General features: G+C 41.1%; 1 protein-coding gene across 2 annotated transcripts in view; it reads left to right on the top strand.

Moving 5' to 3' along the window:
• The window catches only part of pde4ba (phosphodiesterase 4B, cAMP-specific a), a gene marked incomplete at its 5' end in the record, with an annotated part of 159992 nt that overhangs the window by 52745 nt on the left and 85511 nt on the right, over positions 1–21736 (top strand). Inside the window, one exon of one of the 2 annotated variants that reach the window (XM_079221254.1) lies at positions 2546–2769. The exons of the other annotated variant lie outside the window; for it this stretch is intronic. Coding sequence (XP_079077380.1) covers positions 2546–2769 — 224 coding nt within the window. Of the gene's footprint in view, positions 1–2545; positions 2770–21736 lie in introns of those variants that run through there. 2 annotated transcript variants of the gene reach the window in all.

Raw genomic sequence — 21736 nt, 5'->3', positions numbered from 1 at the left:
TGCATCAGACCTGCGCTCATGTCCACAATCTTTTTGGCAGCATTTCGCTTTTTATTCTGCTATTTCAGTTTCTCTCTTCTGAGCGATGCTGTTAATGTTTTTGCGCAGTGGCTTTTGTACTCAGTAACTCACTGTCCCATTAACCCATTTCTTTGGAAAATGCACACCTTTCACCTTGTCATCAAGCAACAAAGTTGTTACTTATTTGCACACAATACATCAATCATTACCATCGCAAACAGAAAAATCCACAGGATTTTCTCCCTTGAAACTACACTGTGCACGTGTCCAGTAATGGGGAAGATCAATGGAAGTTGCAGCGGATGGTAATCGGTTGTGCCACACACACCTGTTTGTTTTTCGATCAGGCCTCAATTTCAGCTTGGTGCTAGTAACAAGACAACAACTAACGCTGAGGGTACTGTGGATTATCCGGTTATGTTTTTTACTTGGCACGGCAGATTCCTTGTTTCCCCGCCAGCATTTTTTTAATTCTTTGTAATTCCAAAATGAGTGAGAAGCTTTGCTTGCATTTTCCTCCATTTGGACATTTATACATGCAAAAGTGACTGAATATTTTGGCTTCTCAGAACATGCTTTGTATGACAAGCAGTTCACCTCCCAGTATACAATGCTACTAGGTTTTTTAAGTAAATGAAATCCATTATTTGTTATCCTGTGTCCAGTGTTGTGTTTTTTCAAGTATTAGTATAACCTATATTTACAGGTGAAAGTTAGATGATTTGTATTGTAAAACAGGAGGAAAAAGAGCCAGGGGATGTCGTGCATCATTGGCTGATTTTAGGCCACTAACTGATGCACACTCCAGCCTGCTATGCTCCGATGACGCATCATATTACTACAAGTGATTTATTCTCCATATACCTGCTTGGTAAGACTATTTTCAAAGGTTTTATTGGCAAGCATTTAGTGAGAAAGCAGCCCATGCTTCGATGGCTCAGAATCCTCAGTGACTCACAACCAAAACAAATCAGTCCACGGAGCAGACAAGCAAGAGCTCACATTTCCAATACTTGTCACACTGCCATTCTGCCTCTTCTGATGTTCCTGTTGGATTTTTTCTCCCTCATCTTCCCCGTCTCTCTACCTTTAGGGCACTGCCCCTCTTCTTCTTTTTCTATCTCTCTTCTTTTCATCACTCAGAGTAGCCCTTTGTATGTGTGGATGTGTTTCTGGAATGAGTGTATCTATCAAGTCTTTCTTTCTTTCCCCCTACATACTGTGGTAATCTCATGGTTGGATTGCTTCCATTCAGACAGAATTATGGATGGGTAAAAGTGTGTGTGTGTGTGTGTGTGTGTGTGAGAGAGAGAGAGAGAGAGAGAGAGAGAGAGAGAGAGAGTCTGTGTGTCGTGGAATAAACTGTGGTTGCTGACTTTTATGTACGGGCAAAGATGCATGCTTCTAGATGGTTAATCTGAACCAGTTGACCTTTGCTGCAGTGTGAATGTTTCCCCTCGCTGTTGCCCATTAAGCTGTTTGTTTTTTATCTCCATTCCAATTTGCCTTTTTTTTTTCTTGGCTTGCACTCACCAGTTGACTGCCTATCTAAAGGTCACAACATCATCAGCAACATTACCACAAATCCCAGCTAAATAAAAAATAAATAATAAATGGGACAACCTGTTACTGTGCCTGCCTGCTTGTCGTCACTACCGCCACCAGCCAATCCTTACCGGGGGGGTGTGGCTTGAGCTCGTTGCGTGCCTGCTCTGAGCTCCTTGTGTATATTCTGAATGAAACAGCAAGTGAAGCATTCGCCTGCATGCTGTGCTCTGCTCTGCTTGCCGCTCTCACTGTGCGAGTGAAGGGGAATCTGACTTGAGGCTCGGCATAGTGGGAGTGACTTTGTGCCACACCGGGAGTGCCTTTGGGAGAAGTGGGGGTTGTTTGCAGAGAAAGGAGGTCAGTCAAGCAGTTCTTGATGGAGGGGAGAGCAAGACAGGAGGAGGCAGAGAGCAGTTTCAGCCCGTCTGAATCTTTCATAAGGGAAATCCTCCAACATCCAGCTGCCTGGAGGGACTGCGAGCAAGAGTTTGTACTGAGGTGTGCATTCTGAGGGCAACAACAGTGACAGAGGGACACAGAGAAAAGGATGCACAGTGATAGAGCACTTTACAGACAGTGAAACCAGGAGGGAGGGAAATGGGAGAGTGTTGAGAATCCTTCTGTCCTGGAAGGAGCTGTATGTGACCTTGCTGTGGGTACAGCTTTGCTAGGAACCTCTGATGAACAGAAGACCTGCAGGAAAACACGGTGCATTAGCAAAAGGAAAGCCGTGAAGAACGAGGAAAAAGGATAGAGAGCACAGAGGCAACATAAACAACAAAAGGGTATGTGTGAGCTGGCCTCTTCCTGGGTGAATGTTTGTGTATGAGGTAGCGTCAATCTTTCTGCTTCAGCATAAACTTCTGGATAAAGCAAGAGGAGGAAAACTGCTGTACATGACCAGCTGATGTGACTGAATTTGGACAAAAAAGGGGCAGAATTTTGAAGACAGAAAGACTCGACTCAGAGTGCAGGGATGTCTTCCAACGAGCTGAGCGTTGAGATGGACTCATGCATCCGGACATTCAAGGAGCACATGCACCTGGAGCTGGAGCCGCCCAAAATCCCAGGTGTGGTGGGAGGGAAGAAGGGCGCCACTTCCCCTAAACTGTCGCCAAGAAGCTCCCCGCGCCTTTTCCGCAAGCTAATGGTCAACAAGAGCATCCGACAGAGACGACGCTTCACTGTAGCCCATACCTGGTAAGGCCTGTGATGGGGAAGGAAAGCAGGGGAAAACAGGGTTGAGACATGAAGGAGAGAGAGAGAGAGAGAGAGAAATCAGGGGTCGAGGGATGTGACAGAGGATTAGCGTAAAGAGAGAAGAGAGGGAAAGGGTATGGATGTGAAGAGGAAACTAAATAGACACAATGGGATTTAATTGCTGAGGGATATGGTAAGATTAAGAAAGATGGCAAGTACCATTGGGTGGTTGGGAGGGGGGGGGAAGAGGATGGAAAAGGGACGTGAGCTGAGAGATGGACATGTAAGATGAGAAGTAGAAGGCTTAACCAGACAGCCAGTAAGGGAGAGAAAGAGGAGTTATGGAGACAATGGTCAAAGATATGAGGATATGTCACAGGAGGTAAACAAGTACAGATACAGAAAATGAGGTAGATGGTTAAAAAAAATGAAGATGCTTGATCTCTTCTAACAACTGTTTTCTTACAAGAGTTTGAAACAGGCCAAACACGCTGTCTGGTGATGTGTCACTGGGTTAGATGATTACATAATGGAATGAAATCACATTCAGCAGACTCCCCTGTCTGCTGAATGTGATTTCATTTTGATGAAGTACATCCCTGCCCTGCACCTGGGTGAAATTGGTGTGTGTGCGGATCAGTCCTCTTTTTGGATGGCTGCATTGATGTGGAGAGAGTATTACTGGAGGTGTGTTATGCAACGTGGTGGTCCTTAACCTTTTAAGGTTCACACAACCCCAATGAACAAGTCAATGTCTACACAACACAACACAAGCCCAACACAAAATGACAGCTGCATTGCAACATTACACAACTTGCAATCTGGTTCCTTTCACATTGTGTTGTGTCATTTGCATTGATTGCATCTCTCTTGGCACACTTCTTAGAAGAAGTCCAGAAGCTGTTGGTTTGACTTCTTCAATTGAACAGCAACACAGCATCATGATGATATATTCACGTATTTATTTTATATAAACCTCACATTATTTGCATAATTTTGCACCCCATTCCCCACCCTCTTCCCAAGTATACCTCTTTATTTTGCAGCAGTTAGGCATTATAGTTACAGGTTATAGGGAGATGGGATGGGAGGGCTTGTTATGCAATGTATGGATTAGAGGCAAGAAAAAGAGCTGCTGGGATTTGACTACAAAGGCTCAAGGTGACTTTTGTCCCTCATAAAAACAACAGTTCCAGTGAATGTGTTCAAATTAGGCAGCAGCAGTCAGAGATACTTTGTTTGCTCTATTTCATGAGGTCGGTGAAGGTTAAAATCCTCGTTTGCAAAAGAATATATTAGCATATACTCATAAACATACCACATCTCTTAAAAGCTTGACATTTATACACATTTGTGGGAACATGAAAAGGCTGGCTTGTCACTGCTTGTCTGGAAATCTGTCTCTGTTGTGGGGAGGGGAAGGATAAAAGTCTAGATATGAATCTGCTTTTGTATGTTGTGTTGAAACCCACTGTGTTGTTTCTATGATGGAAAGTAAATCCTATTTGTGTTTCCTGTGCGTATGAATGCATAGTTTGTCATGCTAAATTGGTATGTGTGTTTTTTAGAATTGCAAATGTAATGGATGTTTATTTTCGCTTCTATCTGTCTTCTCCCTCCACAGCAGCAGTCAGAACAGGGGCTCATGTCTGTTTATTGCTTCCCTCTTTCATTGTATAGCCTATTTCTGAGCAGACGGAGAGATTTGTGGGGGTTGGGTGGGTGCAGGGGGAAAAGAAGGCAAATGGCTTCATTTAGAAATCATTAAGGATGTCAGTAGTATCCTTTGCCTTGTTTGTCCACAGTATATGGGCTCAATCCAGGGTCATGACAACACCCATCATAACCATTAACTGCCAGCGAGTCCAAGCCATTAAGAGCCAGAATCATGAAAAAGTGTCCTGAAGCGAGATGCTGAGGTCTATCTGCTCACTCACTGTAATGCTTCGAGAGTGATGGGTAAAAAGCTAAAAATGGAAATGGCGATGGGGGAAAAAGCAGACACAGCGAGAAAGGGACCAAAGGGAAAAATCAATGAGGACAGCGAGGATAACATTAGGGAGATAATGACACAAACTGATGTTTCTTGTTTTTTAATAGGCATATAGGTATAGTGCCTAATAGGTTCTAGTTAATATAAGGTATAAGTAATAAATAAGGACAAGCTGAATCACAGCACTCCACTTTATCCTATGGCATTAAATACACTGCCTCAAAATATCATGATCTCTTTTGCCTTAAAAACAAAATAAATCACCTGTTCTGAGACTCCTTCAGGCTATTACTGGTCACGCTCTCGTTCTGGCCTAATTGCCTTCCCACCTGTGCCAGACGAGAGGAAAATTATAAAAAATCCCCTTAGATTTATTTTGTAAATCCACCCTTTAGGTCCCATTGACCAGATGGAAAACCACTGGATTAGAGGGATTATATTTACTTATGACACAAACCTGTGTTTGTCTTGGTCTGGGCTCAAATCAAGAGTTTACAAGGTGATTTTGAGTTAGGGTTTAATCCCAGCTATACAGAGAAATTACACAAATGTATTATCTGATTCATTATCTGCCCTCAAATCTCAAATATTCTCACGTCACAAGTACGACACACGCACACATTTTATCTAGCTAAACAGACCAGCGTACCACCTTCTCTATACAGCCACTATTCTCTTTCTCTCTTCTCTTTCTGTTCAAGGACTGGGCATTGTTTTGATGGAGCGCTGCCTGCAGTTTTAAATGAAAATCTGTTGCAGATCTTGAATCAGCAACAAATTTTCCAAACTCTTGTATAAATGCCATCCTTGCTCGTATCATTTGGCTCTGCTGTTGTCTAATGGCCGATGAACTTCTGACCTACTGGCACAGACAATGATTCTTCTGTTTGAGCTGTTCAGCTGTTGACTTGTCCCTTTAGTTGTCTGTTTTTGTCTATTTTATACTCTCTTTGTCTATCTCTGTGTCTATCTTTCCTAAGTTTCACTATTTCTGTCTGCTTCTTTTTTCCAAAGACTTCCGATGTCAGTCTTCTCTTTTTCTTCTTCTTGTTTTTCCATGTATGTCTTTGTTTCTTTAGGAATCCCTTTCCCTTTCTTTCTGTGGCCTTTTCCTGTCTTTCTTCTCTTTTGCACTCCAAACCACCACATGATTGTTAATCTTTGATGGCTGGCTAACGCGTATCACCGCTTTGTTTTCCACACGAACAATAAGCACATTAAGGAGAGTGAGAGATTAGAGGCAAGTGAGAAACTGCCAAGGGAATAAGAAGATGGGAGCGGTAGCAAAAATGGGGAAGAAGACAGGGAAACGTGGTATTTTATAATAAAACAAAATATATGTATATATACTGCATGTAACTGCTAAACATTACCTAACACCTAACTAAAGACAAACAACACCTACATATCTGTGAAATGTAAAACATTTTAGATTCTCCCTACATCTACAATGGAAACTAGTGCTGAATTAGATTATATCCTCCTGCGTGTTGACATCCCTTAGATGTGAGAGATACTAGAGAAGGCTAGAGGGACAGATAAGAGGTGGAGGGAAGGAAATGCACATGTTGTATATATAGAAAGAGGGAGACGGATAAACAGATCTCATTTACCACAGAGGAGTCAACCCCGGCAAAAAAAACAGAACAGAAGTCGGTCTACACAGAGGGTTATTTACTTTATCTTAAATGTCAACCTAAATATCCATCTCATCACACTATTCTGTCCAGCACACAGGCTGCTATTGATTTGTTTCTTTCTCTATTCGCCTCTGTGACGCGCCCCGTCGTTATATGGACGTCAGGGAAGGCTTGACGTGATTATTGTTTTTTCTGCGGCTAGGTTCTTTTTGCCAACTGCTCACTTGAAGAAAAGATAGATTGGACAAAAGAGTGGAAATTTCATTACAGTAGAAATGGCTAAAACATCTACCATGAAATTTAAATATGTTACGACATCATGTTGTACATGTAGCCCTTTCTCTGTAAAATACAAAATATTACTCTCATCTCTTTCTACTCTACTATTTTGTGTTGTTTGCAATTTAAGTATAATGTTCTTCAAGTTCTGGGAATGGTGGCCACTGTGTCTCGTCTTGACTCATAATTTATTTTGTTTTTGTTCGAAAACCTAAAGGCATGGTGTTATAACAGAAACAAAGGAGCGGTTGTGTGTAATTAACACATTCTGAGTCTGTTTGATGTATAGATACCAGCCTGTTTTGGTTTTCAAGAGACAGGAAATTAAATCTTTACAAGGAACTTTGATTTTGTGTTGACTTTGGCGGTAGTATTTGCGAGCACCAGAGTCCCTTTAGTCTCTGCAGGGGCCGACGGAGTAGTGAGGCTGGCCTCTGCGTGGAATCCGACCTGGTGGTACCGATGGTAAGAATTAAGAATAACTACATGGAAAAATCCAATCTTCTTGCTGATGGTCTCGTTTAGAGGCATCAGTATTAATTTGAGACTGTTTTATAAGCAGTTCAAAGTTCTTCACAGTAACTTTAACTAAAGTCAGTAGAAAAGTAGTAGTGGGTTGTTTCAGAAACACACTTTTTCCATTGCCATAGTAACCTGATTGGTTACTCTTGGATGCATTCAAAGTGCTAATTGTCTCACAAATAGAACCTTATAGAACTAAGTTGCAGTTTGACTTTGGTGATATTTATTGTTTTGTTTCGTAAATAAAAAATCCCCAAAATGCAACCCAAACTGAAAGAAATGTTGACAAACATGTACTTAATAATTCCAAGGAAAGGGTAACACGTTAGATCATCTCGAATGGTAGCCAGCATGGCCAGTATATTCTTACATGCAATCTAACATAGGACAGCGACCCAGAAGTCCTCCGAATGTAGTGATTTACTTTGGCAATGACCAATTTATGTCTATGTCTGTCTGGATCTGGCATCCCTTATAACGTTCCTTGCATTTGTCCCTCCCACAAAGGTTCAAATTGGCTTAGTTGCTTCTCCAAACAAAACCGCCATTCACAAGGGCAACATCACTCCTTTTTGAGTCACTGATACATTTGGTGATGTGGTCAGTGATTCAGAGATCTGAAACCAGGCTTCCTCCTCCTCCTCTTCCTCCTGGTTCTCTCACACTGCATGTCTCGCTTCAGCACCCTCGATCTCTCTCTCCAATCTCCCTGTACCGAACCAGTCGAGCAGAAAGTTAACTATTACTGATGGGTGGAGGAATAGGATGACTGATGGTTGTGTGTGTGTGTGTGTATGTGTGTGTGTGTGTGTGTGTGTGTGTGTGTGTGTGTGTATGTGTGTGTATGTGTGTGTGTATGTGTGTGTGTGTGTGTGTGTGTGTGTGTGTGTGTGTGTGTGTGTGTGTGTGTACGCTTTCCTCTGTTCTTGTTAACATTACTGTTTCTGGTTATCTTGGCCAGGATTTGGATTTAAGGGATGAAAACTTGTGGCAACTCATTGGTGACATGTTGTATGCCTTTTTGTATTTATCATACTGCATAACATACTTGGCTTATTCAATTCTCAGATTGCTCATGTTGATTTCATAACCATCTTATTCAATATTTTGTGGCTGTAGGATTACATCTACATCCACTCTTAATAATGCAACATATGGGATTCCTGAATTTGACATTAAGCAACTTGAATGCTTGATTAGCACAAGCAGTCTTTAAGTTAGCATGCATGCAGTTGTAAAGGGCTGATGGGAAGGTAAGCGCCTGTTCCCCCGGGATGTTTTGGTGGTTGCTTTAAGCTACTGTAAAGAACATACTGTACCATACTCACACTGCTGTCAGTTCGAATTTAGCTGATGAGGTGTATTGCTTCCCACTTGCCCCTTCTTCACTTTGCTCTATATGGTCTACCAAAGCAGCAATGCAATCCTTTTTACATTACAATGATCAGTACAAGTCATGCTGAAAAAATACAATTATTTATTACTCCAATTGTTCCTTTGTAAAATCTAAAGAATAAATAGGATGTTAGACAGTTAACGCTCCATTTGCAGCAACTAAAATGTAAATGTTTCATGAGAGAAAGACAATCATCTTCTTCGGAGCAAATGTAGTAATTTTTTCTTCGACTATTCAAACCGGTTGCTTTTCTCACTATATTTGAAGTCATGGGATTATTAGGCTCGTTCGAGATGAGCCAGTTCTGCGCAGAATCGATCGGCATTGATCTGCGCGCAATGCATGCCGGTTAGATTTGTGTCCGACTTGCTCCCGACTTGCTCTGACGTCATGCACACGTGGTCAACGATACTCTCACGAGATCAAGTCGCCGTCGATTTCAGAGTCAGCCGCCGCAGTTGCTTTCCAACGACTGCGTGGCCCAGTGCATGATGGGAAACGCCTGGCTGTCGCCACATCAGAGTGCTGATTGGCTCTTAGATCTGACAGCAAACACCACGTGTTGTAGAAAATCCTTATTTTATGTGTAGTTGGAATACTTAACACTGGATTATTGACTATTGTCTCATGTTTGATCTAAAAACATTTATTGTGTGGTTGTTAATACAAAATTATATTTATACAACACACATCAACACTACCAGTAATGTATTTCACAGGCAGACATCAAAAGACCAAAGGATGCAGCTACACACTCATTTCTACATAAATATATATTTATAAACACATATAATAAATCCAAACGTGATCTGTAAACTACAAGTAAACAAAAGTTCGGAACTAACAGGAAGTCATTTTTTCTGTAACTTCCTGTGTGTACTTTGAAAGCAGTTGACAACTGTCCGACTTGATTGCAGTTTTTTGTCAACGCCTCCTGCTGCGGCCGCCTGCTCTCGTCTGGATTCCAGGCGAGGCGCAGCTCTAACGAACGAGCCTATTTATTAACCCAAATATGACTAAATTAATGAAATGTTCTATTACTACCTACAAAAACATTGAAAAAAAACATTTTACTGGTGAGAATTCTTTGTGGGGTCAGCAGTATTGTAGCAACCTTTTAACACTACAAGGAGTGATTTGATAAATTGTTAATAAACACATATTAATTATTGCAGTTTTAAGTAGGCAACAGACAAATATAACGATACTGTTCGCTTTAAGGTTCGTATGTTGCACAGATAGACTTCCATTTCCTGTTTCAATTCAGTATCAAAATTGGTCCAAGCTCAGAACCTTGTGGAAGTCCATGACTAACTTTGGTGTGCATGGAGGATTCATCGTTTACAGAGACGAACTGGGATCGATCTGATGAAAAGGACTTAAACCAGTGTGGTTCCTTTCATGCCAAAAAAGATTGTCTCTGGCATTGTTTTCACCGTGTGTGTGTGTGTGTGTGTGTGTGTGTGTGTGTGTGTGTGTGTGTGTGTGTGTGTGTGTGTGTCATGGCAAAATGTGGTCCAGGAAACACCTAGTGTAGAAATTTGAGATGCGGTTTTGAGTGCTTTGTCAGCGTTGTTTTCTCACTGTGCAGAGATTTTGTCACAGCGATGTTCTCACAAGACAGTCACAAAACTTTACAGGTGTGTAGTTTAGATACAAATGAAGGCGGTGTTCGAAAATCACAAGATGGTCTCTAGTTCCAACAAATAAGTTACAACTGATATTTCCGAGCATTTGTATGTTTTATATTCAAGCTCAAACCAATGCTGCTGCATTCGAAAACGTTTGGTGGTGCTGGGAATTCATCCTCTTACTTTTGCAGGGTCAGTTTTTTTCTCTCACTTTGGTGGCACTTTTTGGTGGCACTTTTAATCAATCAATCATCATGATTGGAGGTAGTTGATGGCGTTATGTGGGACCATACATCTAACCCTCCTAAGCTTTTTTTGGGCAGCTAAAACTAGACCTTTTGTAATTAACATATTACTGTGAGTGAGCAAGCATCTCTTAATTATTTGTGACATGCAAATAGATTTTTGTCTGCTTGCATACCTTCTTCCTTCTAGGACGGACTACAGCTGTGTCAATAACCTATTACTTTTGACTGTGTGTGTTTGTCTTTGTGTCTGTGTCTCTGTGTGTGTGTCTGTGTGTGTTCGAGGTAGCAGCTGTATGTTCTTTTCAGCCCACTTGGAATAGCACAAGCATTCATTAAAAAGAGCTCTGAAGCACCATTTGTATGAGCTGCAGTAAGCAGAAAGCAACAATACATTTCCTCTCTGCCTTTTCCCCTTCGGTCTACTCTAAGAAAAAAAGTAGCAATTATTCTCCACTTGATTGCTGTCTGTCACACTGACTGAAAGGAACTGTGGCAGCATCCTTTTTATTCTGCTGGCAACATTGTGCAGCGATGCAGAAGTGGGCTAGAGCTGCATTGTGCTTTATCTTATCAAATGAGCGCAGGCTAGCTGAATCAGAAAACTGTAGTTATTGTAGCTGAAGTTATTCAGAAGTTCTTTTGGCTGAGCATGAATTGATAAAGAAAGAACATTACATGTTTGTTTTTCAACAAGTAAACACCTACATTACATTACACATAACAGTACATTTAGCAAATGTTTATTTTTATATTTTGTGATTTTGTGATATACTTTGACTTTCATCCTGGCACACACATTACATCTGGTTTTAAGCACTGAGAAGCTCTTAGAAATAAACTATTATAGGGAAATATTTTCAATTTAAATGAATGATGCCCAAAAATATGCAAATAAAGGACAGATAAATTCATTAAAGGCAACGCAATGTTAGTTGTATAGCACCTTTCAAACACAGAGACAATTGATATGCATTAGAACAAATAAATAAAAGATGAATTGGGATAAACAAAACATATAATAGACTTACTTTACAGTTCATCAAGTCACCAGAATGCTTTTTCAAAACTGCTTGTTGGATGGTAGATATATGTTCCCATATTGAAATGATGTGGTGCATCTCTTCTCTCTCTGTGCTCAATATGGTCATTCAGTTCAAGTAGAAAGACTTCTGACGCGGTCAGAAAACAAAGTAATAATAATACATTTTATTTGTATATCACTTGAAAAAGTACTAATATGAGGATTTCCGATTTGTCGCTGTTGAGTTTCAGAAAGTTGGCTTGCAATTAAGGTCTTTATATCTGTGAGGCAGTTGGTGATGGTAGAGTGGGTGGTAGTGATGGATTTGGTGGAGATGTAGAGCTGTGTGTCGTCAGCAGAGCAGTGGAAATGGAGAACGTGATGTTGCCAAATAGAGGATGGAGAGGACAGGACCGAGTACCAAAACCTTCGGGGACACCTTGAGTGACTGGGCCTTTGTCAGACTTGAACTGTTCTCGTTATGTAGAGGAAGGACTCAAGACGGGAGAGGAGGATGGAGTGGTAGATGGTGTCAAAGGCTGCACTGAGGTCCAGTAGGATGAGGATGTTGAGGGAGTGGTCATCAGAGGAGAGGAGGAGGTCGTTGGTGACTTTGATTTGGAGGGTTTCTGTACTGTGGTGAGATCTGAACCGGATTGAAATGGTTCATACAGTTGGTTGGAGTCCAGGTGGGTTTTGAGTTGGTTGGCAACAGTGCGTTCCAGTATTTTAGACAGAAAAGGGAGATTGGGGATGTCCGGTCAAGGCCAACATTTTTTTTAGGATGGCGAGCCAGTAGACAGGGAGGAGTTGATAACAGAGAGGTTGAGCAGGCGGAGGGAGGGAAACAACCAAAAAAAGTGGAAGGGATGGGGTCCACATCGCAATTCGGGGTCTCCATGCTGGAAGTGGCCAGTTACTTTTCTCATGACAAGACCGAAATGATGAGTACGATCTTCTGATTTGATTTCTTATAAAAACTAACCATAACACTGTTAAAAATGGGACCTGAAGAGGGATATATTTCTACAAAGTTCCCCAAACCAACAGGGAATCACTGTCTGTTGACTGTCTGGCTGCAAGATGCCCTGAGTGCTGGGAATAACAATCTTCTGGTACAATAAAATTCGCTGTGCTGCTATCTGATAAACAAGATTTTGGCAACACATATACAAATTGTCACATTTGAATAGTCATCGTTGTTTTCTACCTCTTTTTAATCCTTGTTATGAATGTTGTCATCACTGCATGTTCCCTCAGTGTTCTGTGTGTACACCAGTGCAGAGGGAGTGCAGGAATGTGTGTATACCTTTTAGCAGCAGAGTCTGTGACTTGATGCATGTACAGTATGTCCATCTGTGCCTGTGTGTGTGTGTGTGTGTGTGTGTGTGTGTGTGTGTGTGTGTGTGTGTGTGTGTGTGTGTGTGTGTGTGCACACGCACGCCCTGTCTTCTTGACTCATTGTCACCACAGGCCTATGGGGAGACCACCACCCACACACTTTCAGAGATGGAGTGTGTGACGCGGAGTGTGTGCGTGTGTTTACACATGCACTGATGTGAATAAAATTGGACTTGTAGAAAGGCTGAATGGTTTAGTGTTAGTTTGTGCTCAGGGATAAAAGGATTTTTGTGCTGTGTGTGTATGTGTGTGTGTGTGTGTGTGTGTGTGTGTGTGTGTGTGTGTGTGTGTGTGTGTGTGTGTGTGTGTGTGAGAGAGAGAGAGAGAGAGAGAGAGAGAGAGAGAGAGAGAGAGAAAGTAAACCAGGGAGATTATATGGAGGAGAAAGAGGAAATGGAGAGATTGTTTTTTACCCAAACACTTAAAATTAAAATTAAAACCACCTTTAGGTCAAGAACTACATTTTGGTAAACAAAGTGAGATATTTGGGTCACATCATCAGGAATGAAGATGTGCAGGGCCAGTGTTGCAAACTGTATGCTCAAGCCAACATGTGTACAGATGATGTTAAAACAGCTCTCTTTAGAGCCTACTGTACTGCACTCAGGCCCGTAGAGATTACCCCCGCAGCCCCCGCACCGCGGGGGGGCCTCGCGTGGCAATTATTATTATTTTATTTTTTATTTTTTCAACTTTCCGCGACGCAAGTAACGTTTCACAAAATCGCTCGTAACTATCCTTTAAAACAGGGGTATTCAACTAAAATGTGAAAAGGTCCAGTTAGAGAAAAATTCTCGAAGCAAAGGTCCGAAAGATCATAATGTAACTATATAGTGTGATTAAATAATAGAGGGATAGAGTTGTGTCAACATCTGCGTGTAATCAATACACGACTGACAAATCAAATTAATTCAGTACGATTAAAAAACTCGACAGTCTCAGCCCATTATAAATAATAAAAGTAATCTAAACACATTTTAACAATTGAACAGTTTTATAGAATATATATCCAACTTCATATTCTAATATTCAAACAGCTATAAAACCAGATCCTTACATTTTCTCAAACTGTACAGTAAAATCTGATGTCCATAAACATGGGCATAGCAGAGGTCCCCATGAACAAGACTGCATTGGAATTTGGATTTACAAGTTTAAGGATCTAGTTTTATAGCTGTTTGAATATTAGATTATTATGAATATCATTATTTCATTCGTGAAATAGTAAAATTATGAATATCATTATTTTATTCAGTAGAATTATGAATATCATCATTTAATTCAAGCAAAGATTGGCTTTTGTAGCCTTATTGATTATGAATATCATCATTTCATTTGAGCTTGGCTTCTCTGTGCTGCGTACCGCCCCCGTACCGGAACACCTTGAATAGAGGTCATTCAGGATGGCAACGGAGGCTCACTTGGCAGATGTGGGCCCACTTGACCGCAGTTAGTGCTCCAAGTATGGTAAGAATGAACAGAAATAAGTCTGTCCATTCTGGATTAAATGCTCGATTTTCGCCGTCCACTTTTCTCTTTTTGGAGAGCGCCATTTGTTTCTTATTTATCTCACTCGTCCCTTTGTCTCGCTTTCTTTGTCTCACTCGTCTTTTTCTCAAATGTCGCTATCTTTCTTTTTCTTCCTACCGTCTTATTTGTAATTTGCCGCTATGTCTGCATGTCTTTTTGAACCGATTTACACAGTTTTTCCCCTGAAAAGCCTTCAAATGACCCCGACACTTTGTTTTTGTGTGGTTTCATTGCATATTCGGGTTCTTTAGGCTCTGTTCTTTTTAACAAAGGGTGTTATTAGTATGTGAGACCTTGGTAAGGGTCTGAAGCACACATTTTGAACATGTCGGAAACCGCTCGAAAAGCATTTTTCTGCCATTCTTAATTAGATCATGCTGGATGTTCATAGTTATGATAAAAATATGTTATAAAAGTTTGTTTTTTTTAAATATACATTTTCTTCACAAGAAAATTCTGAAAAAAAAAAATATAAAATAATACAAGTATTAGAACTCATTTGTGGTTCATACGACTATTTTAAAACTTAATCTTGAGACGCTTCCCCAGTACCGGGGGAATGGGCCTTCACAGTTTGCTATTTGACAGTTGCTATGTGAACGATGCCTGGTTTGTGTACGTTCCAAACGTCCTTTGCTTCCGGATCTCTGTGGCCGTCAAAATAAAAGTCCCATTCACCGTTGACACTTAAATCATATTCTGTGACAGAGGATAAGGGAGAGCCAGGCGTGCACCAAGTTTCTGCAAGTCCAGCCAAGTCAGGCTGCAGTGAAGAGCCAGGATGCAGTGAGGAGCCAGGCAGCAGTGAGGAGGCCTCGGGTAGCCGTGCGACAGAGTCAGATGAAACTTCTAATACTACACTTTACCCTGGTGACCGGGCACATTTCCCGGTGGATATTACTGATGCTGACATGAAAAAGTTCATTTTAAAGTAGGGACCATGTAAATGTGAAGGTCCGTATCCTAAAGATAAAAAGAGGAGATGTTTTTCTAAAGATTTGTATCATAGAGTGTCAAAAAAAGGAACCAAGATACAACGCAAATGGCTGTGTTACTCCCCCAAAATTGACAGAGTATATTGTGAGTCCTGTTGGCTTTTTGGTGAGAGAAGATCTGCATGCCAAAACAGTGCCTGGACTACGGGGAATAAATGATTGGCAAGGACTGTCTAGAAAAATAAAAGAGCACAAACACACTCGCTCACATACCTGTTCATTTATCTTTGGATAATGACCGCCGGACAATACATTATCCCTTACATATGGGGGAGGGAGGGGCTCTCAGGGTTATTCTGCAGGGGGGCCTCTTGTTTGTGTTTCCGTTACGGCACTGACTGTACTCTATAATTTTCAATCAATGTCGATTGACTGCATAAAGAAATGTAATCATAAAGGCCTTAACTGAGCCAACACAAAAGTGATACAAAGTATTCTTCTTGTTTTTGGAAATATTGCAATAAATGTATGAAAAAACTTTTGAACTGCAATAATTATACCTGCGTCTTGGTATTTTTTCTTCTTTTTTAACTGTCACCATTAGTGATAACACAGCTTTTAGTGTTTTGGAAGGAGTGTTTGGCTATCAGCTAACAGCTAATGGAGCTACCAGTGCACTCAATGCTGAGTACCTGTTGGACGCTGGCCTGCGGCCAGACACACTGTGGGGGAAAACTATTTGCACACTTATATTATTTTGGTGTGTTATTTTGTGTGTTTGGTGAACAGCTAACTAGCTTAACTACCAGTGCACACACTGCTGAGTTCATAGCACACTTAACTGTTCCTTTTTCCATATTTGTGTATTAAATAATGGAAATCTAAGGGTCCCAGAGTTCCATATCTTCAGTTTTTATCCATGCTGTTGGCAGTGAAATTCGTACTATATTCACATCCAAAATTCTCTCTCTCCCTCCTGTCCTCATGTGCAGACAGTTGCTCCCAGTGACTGAATGGGTACCCATGGGTGTGTTAATTTTGTCAGATCACCCATGGCTACTCTCAAATTTGCCAGTGTCCCAGTTCACATTGAAAAATGTCCTAGTGCTAGACGATATGGCTTATATATAATATCTGGATATTTTCATATTTTCTCTAAAATTACATAAGGGTTTAAATGTAACCCTTTGATGCATGATCATACCAGTGTGATCAAATAAAGTAGACTAATTTTGAGAAAACACAGCTGTATATAACATTTAGAGTGGCTTTGGAGGGAGGCCTGAAGGAATGTGCCAGAGAAAGCCACCACTGTTAGCCACTATTAGCAGCTTATGCCTATGGCATTTTACAGTACATACATTGTCCAGGCAGCTAGCAGACTTTCCCTGACACATAGTTCCTTTACTCTTACTTAGTTTAAGTCACTACAGCCCCCAACAGAACCCCATGGTTCAATTTGAACCAGAGAAGACAATATTGTTAGCGAGAGCAACATGATAGCGGACTGCGGGGAAACACTGTTTTTACTGAGAACAAGTGGACCAGTTTTACATAATTTGAGTCAAGTTTTTGAGGTTAAGATGAACATGAAAAAACACCATTTAACCACTGTGGGCTCTTTTTATGCTTTGTAACTTTTGCCGTTTCTATCACGCAGGTTTTCACCTGCTTTCTCTCTCTCTCTCTCTCTCTCTCTCTCTCTCTCTCTCTCTCTCTCTCTCTCTCTCTCTCCCTCTCCCCCTCCATCGTGTCTGTCCCATGATTTAGGCTCAGTTTGCCTTCAGTCCATTTCTGTTCATTATCCCTGCTCTCCAGCAGCGTTTGTTTAGTTAGTGTCACATTGATTTATACACTCACAAACTGTGAGAGGCCTTTTCATAAACTGGTCTGACTTCCTTAATGAGTCTGGTTCCCTACAGCCAGAAAGTGAGTAAAGTGACTATGTATTCATATCCACTATGGACCCTTACAGATTTCTCAACTGCATAGTAAAGAATAGAGCAAAGATCAACAACATGAGCCACCACTTATTTGTGTGCTGTGCCATCCTTACTCTTCATGTAAAAAAGGGAACATAACTTATTTTTTGTATTAATTTGTTTACAATTCTTTTGTCTACGTATTCTAATGTTTCATGTATTCATCACCATCCTTACCTTGTGCCTACTAATTCCCTACTATCACTTAAGGTATAGTGCCTTTTCTATTTGTATTGAGCTCTGACAGAAGTAACCTTGTGTTTGTAGGAACACTGTTACTTGATGTTTAATAGTGACAAATGCAGCATTGCTCATAGCACCCTTTTAATGTTATTTCATCTAATCACAATAATAGCCACAATGCGCTGCAGGATTTCTAGTTAACAATTTGGCTATATAATATACTTCCATGCCATCTAAAGTGTATGATATGTCAGGGCTCTGCGTCTGTAGTTTTGGAGTTCACCAGCCACCCTGAGACCAAAAGTAGAATACAGTATTAACAGTTAGATACATTTCAGAGGGTTTAATAAACACAGCCAATGCTGCTAGAATGACTATTATTTCTGCACACACAACTGGATCATTGACCAGCCTTAATCCCAGTGGATTTACTGAGGCCAGCTCAAGACAGCCTGGAAGGGGCCTTTCTGTTTACTATAGTTACTTGATGGAAACATCATAACTCAGTGGCATGTGGGTTAGACTTCATATTGGAAAACATTCCAGGTGGCGGTGGAAACACACACAGAGATACGCAGACATACATGCAGATAAACACACTCATAGCATTCTGTACACAGAGCTTATAGGTTAATGTGAGGGTGGAAAATATATAGATTTGTAAAATGTATTTAGACATTTTTACGTGAACAGAAAGTTAACAAGAAACAAACACTCCTTTGTTTTTCCTTTTCTTAATGGGCTCAGTGTTATTCTGTGCTGCTAGTCCAAGAGTGTACCTTGTTTTCTATGTGCATCAATCCGAAAACAAACTTGTACTTAACCTAATTTAGTGAGGCTCTCCTCGCAGAGAATCTTAGAAATGTGACACACAAGTTGTCAAATGGTGGCATGAATGTATTTTATTACTTTTTGTGTGCAGAGTAATATACTAAGAACAATGAAACTATAAAAAGTACTAATGGGTCCAGTTGTCTGTATTTTCTGCTGCACTGAAGATCATACTTCATTTAAATATTCTATTGCAAGACTCTCTGCACTAGTCTCTTGTGTCTGTGCAACTGTATATATGCTTTTCTTTATCTCGGTCCTCTTGCTTTGTTTGGGTCTCCATTAGCTCTTACAGGAGCCCTCCTACTTTTTCCCCCCCACTGTAACCTTCCAGATTATTCCAAGGGGGAGTCGAGCTCTGAGCCAATGAGCCTGGCATTTGAAGGTCAGTTGTGCAGAACCACAGGGGAGCCATGAACTGCTGTTCAGACTACAGGGCAGATGATGATAGAAAGTACCGTAAACACTCTTACATCCACACACATGAAACAATCAAACACCAATGTGGAAAAATAAATACTGTTGAGTTTTAAACTCATCTCTGAAGATCTTTTTTTTCATTTTGGGTGGCCTAATGTGCCTCAGAGAGATATTATATGACACAATTTAATTCAGTTCCTCGTGGCCAGCAAGTTAATGAAAAGTCTCAAGAATACTTTCATCAGTTCCAGCTCTACTGTGACCAGCAATAAGCTGTATAGCCTCACAAAACCTATGAACTGTCTAAGTGAACCGTGTGTAGAAGACATTTTTTTTATCCTTTTCAAATGAAGCATAAAGCAGATTTAGCTTTTAAAAAGTGCAGCTCTACAATACTATACAGTATAAATATACCTTTGTGTTGTGTAAATTGTGTATTCTGACAACGTAACGCCCTCAAAATCCCCAAATCTTGTGTTGTCTCAAGGTTGGCGACAAAATGTCAAAATAACATTTCAAAACATTAGGGAGAAAAGGGGCGTTGAAGGTGCCATACCATGTTTTTGTGTCAAGAAGTTCTTGCACACTAACATTTCTTCTTTTTTCATCAGGACCTCAGACTCTTAAAGTTTCTTGACTGAACTCATTGGCAGTAAAAAAATGGCATAATCTCTCAGGATGCTCTGATCTCAAGCCTAGTTTATGGTTCTCCGTCACGTCGTTGAGCATTCGAAGTTCTGCGTCGAGGGACCGCGTTGCTCTGCAATTAACCGACATGCCGCCAGGGGGGTGTGCCTGTGTGGCTGTGTGGTTTCAGGGGTTATAGCCGAATTCCGGTCACAGTAAACAATGGCGACCAAGTTGGAGCGGCTGCATTAAAGTTGGAGCTCATCAATATTGAAGAGCAAATGCTTATATTGCAAATGTTGAAGCGCAGGCGACAGAGAAGACGTTTGCGGAGGTGGTCTGTACGACCACTAAACCGGTCGAGGCTGGGAAAAAGCAACTGCCGGAAATTACGTTCTGAGCGGACCAATCACAGCGCTTGCGGTCCGCGTCAACGCGATGCGTAGTTAGGATTTTTTGGAGGTGCGCGTCAGGCCATGGCGTAGGGGTCTGCGTCGACCTGACGGAGAACCATAAATTAGGCTTCAGGGTGCTCTGACCTCAGGGTTCTATAGGTCACACAGATGTTTTGACAAGTCTTGCTTAATGCATGGGTGTGTGCATATGTTTATTTGTCATTCGTTATTAAGCGTATGTCCATGTATTTACCATGTATTTACCATGTATTTACCTGCCACATTGAATGATGAAATGCTTTCATTCTTCTTTGGCTCTCCTTTCCGCTCCTGCCTGTTATGGAGAGAGCTCCCTTTTCTTCTGTCCCTGGTATTTTATTGCAGTCGACATTCTCCTCTTCATGCTGTTCATGTGTCACATGCAGCAGAGTTGAGTCTGCAATGTAGTCATCACTAATTCAAAGCAAACATGGGCTTTTATGTTCCTCTCAGCTGCATGAGGCATCATTATTCACATGTCTTTACAAACATATTTCTAATCGCTGGCACAAACACACATCATGGGCACAAGGAAGAATCCATACTGTGCATATTGCTGTTATAAGGTGAAAACTGTATTTGTTGTTATTATTAAGAAGATGAGATTTGCTTTTAGCTCGACAGTTATGCATTTTTAGCGGACAAAAAAACACTTTCTGGAATTTTAAAGGTGCCTCCATTCCTTTATTTTATATACAACCACAAAGATAGATATTATACGACAGCAGTGACGTGTAAATCACTTTGTCTCTTGTTTCACTTGACACTTCACGGAAACTACGAGCGAGTTTATGAAACAGATTGTCAATCTCAACACAAATTACCTGCGTTTACTCTGTGGTTGAGCTAACAGGATATTTCATCCAATCTCCCTCTTTCTCACTCTATTTCCTCCCATTTCCACCTCCGGCCCTCTCAGCAACAATGGGCTCCCTTCAGTGTCACGCTTTCCACTCCAATCCATCAGGGCACTACATTTGCTCGACAGGTTCATCGACTTCATGTCGTGCATGCTGCTTAATAACAGTTATCTTAATTGAAATCAATAGAGGGATATATAATTGACAGTGGCCAGGAGGGACTGGGTGGTGGCAGCTTATGTATTTCCTGTTCCTCCACTCTTCTGTTTGTGCTTGTCTCTCTCACAGTGAGTGTTATACCCCAAGAATGAAAAAAGCCTGCTGTCCTGCCTCCCTTAAAGTCACATCGTGTTTGTTTTTCTCTATGTGTCGCTGCTGTCTTTGGTAGTTGTTAGCAGAGACAGACAGGAAAGATGGGAGGGAGGCGTAATCACATGTGACAAAGGTTGCATGCCAGATTGGCGGGTACACAGAGTGTGCCTGAGTCATATGAGCCGCCACGACACCATCAAACCCCACAGTTTATCGCACTTGCTCTAGCTGCAGGAGGAATTATTCAGACAATTCTGCAGATAAGATGAAGAATTGTGGCGTCTCTTTTATGACAGCCAATGTGACCATCCCTCTCTTTTAGTTCCATCAGTAGTCCATCTAACTGTTTTCACTACAAATGTTTGGCTAACCTCTTTACATGAAGGACCGACAGGCTGCTTCTTAATATTTTCACATTTTACTGATGCATGCAATCTAAATGAATGACAGTCCCTCAATGTCTGGATTTGTTGGTAATAAGACAATACATAAATAGTCCAAAACAAGTTGAAGTAGAAGCATTAATATAGCAGCAAACTTTCTATGTGAAGATATAATAGAGCAATGTTGTCCAGAGCAGATAATTAAGTTGCTCTCCATCTCTTTGTGTGTTGTAATATGAGGTTCCCTTTGTTGTTTACATTGCTGGTCCGTCTGCGCGTGCATGTTGGTGCAAACGAGTCACAGTGTAGGTGCCCCATGGCTAGCTAATGGCTGCCTTG

The sequence above is a fragment of the Taurulus bubalis genome, assembly GCF_910589615.1.
Source record: "Taurulus bubalis genome assembly, chromosome: 7".
Taxonomy (NCBI): Eukaryota; Metazoa; Chordata; class Actinopteri; order Perciformes; family Cottidae; genus Taurulus; species Taurulus bubalis.
The sequence above is the reverse complement of the archived record's forward strand: the minus strand, read 5'-3'. Positions and strand labels throughout refer to the sequence as shown.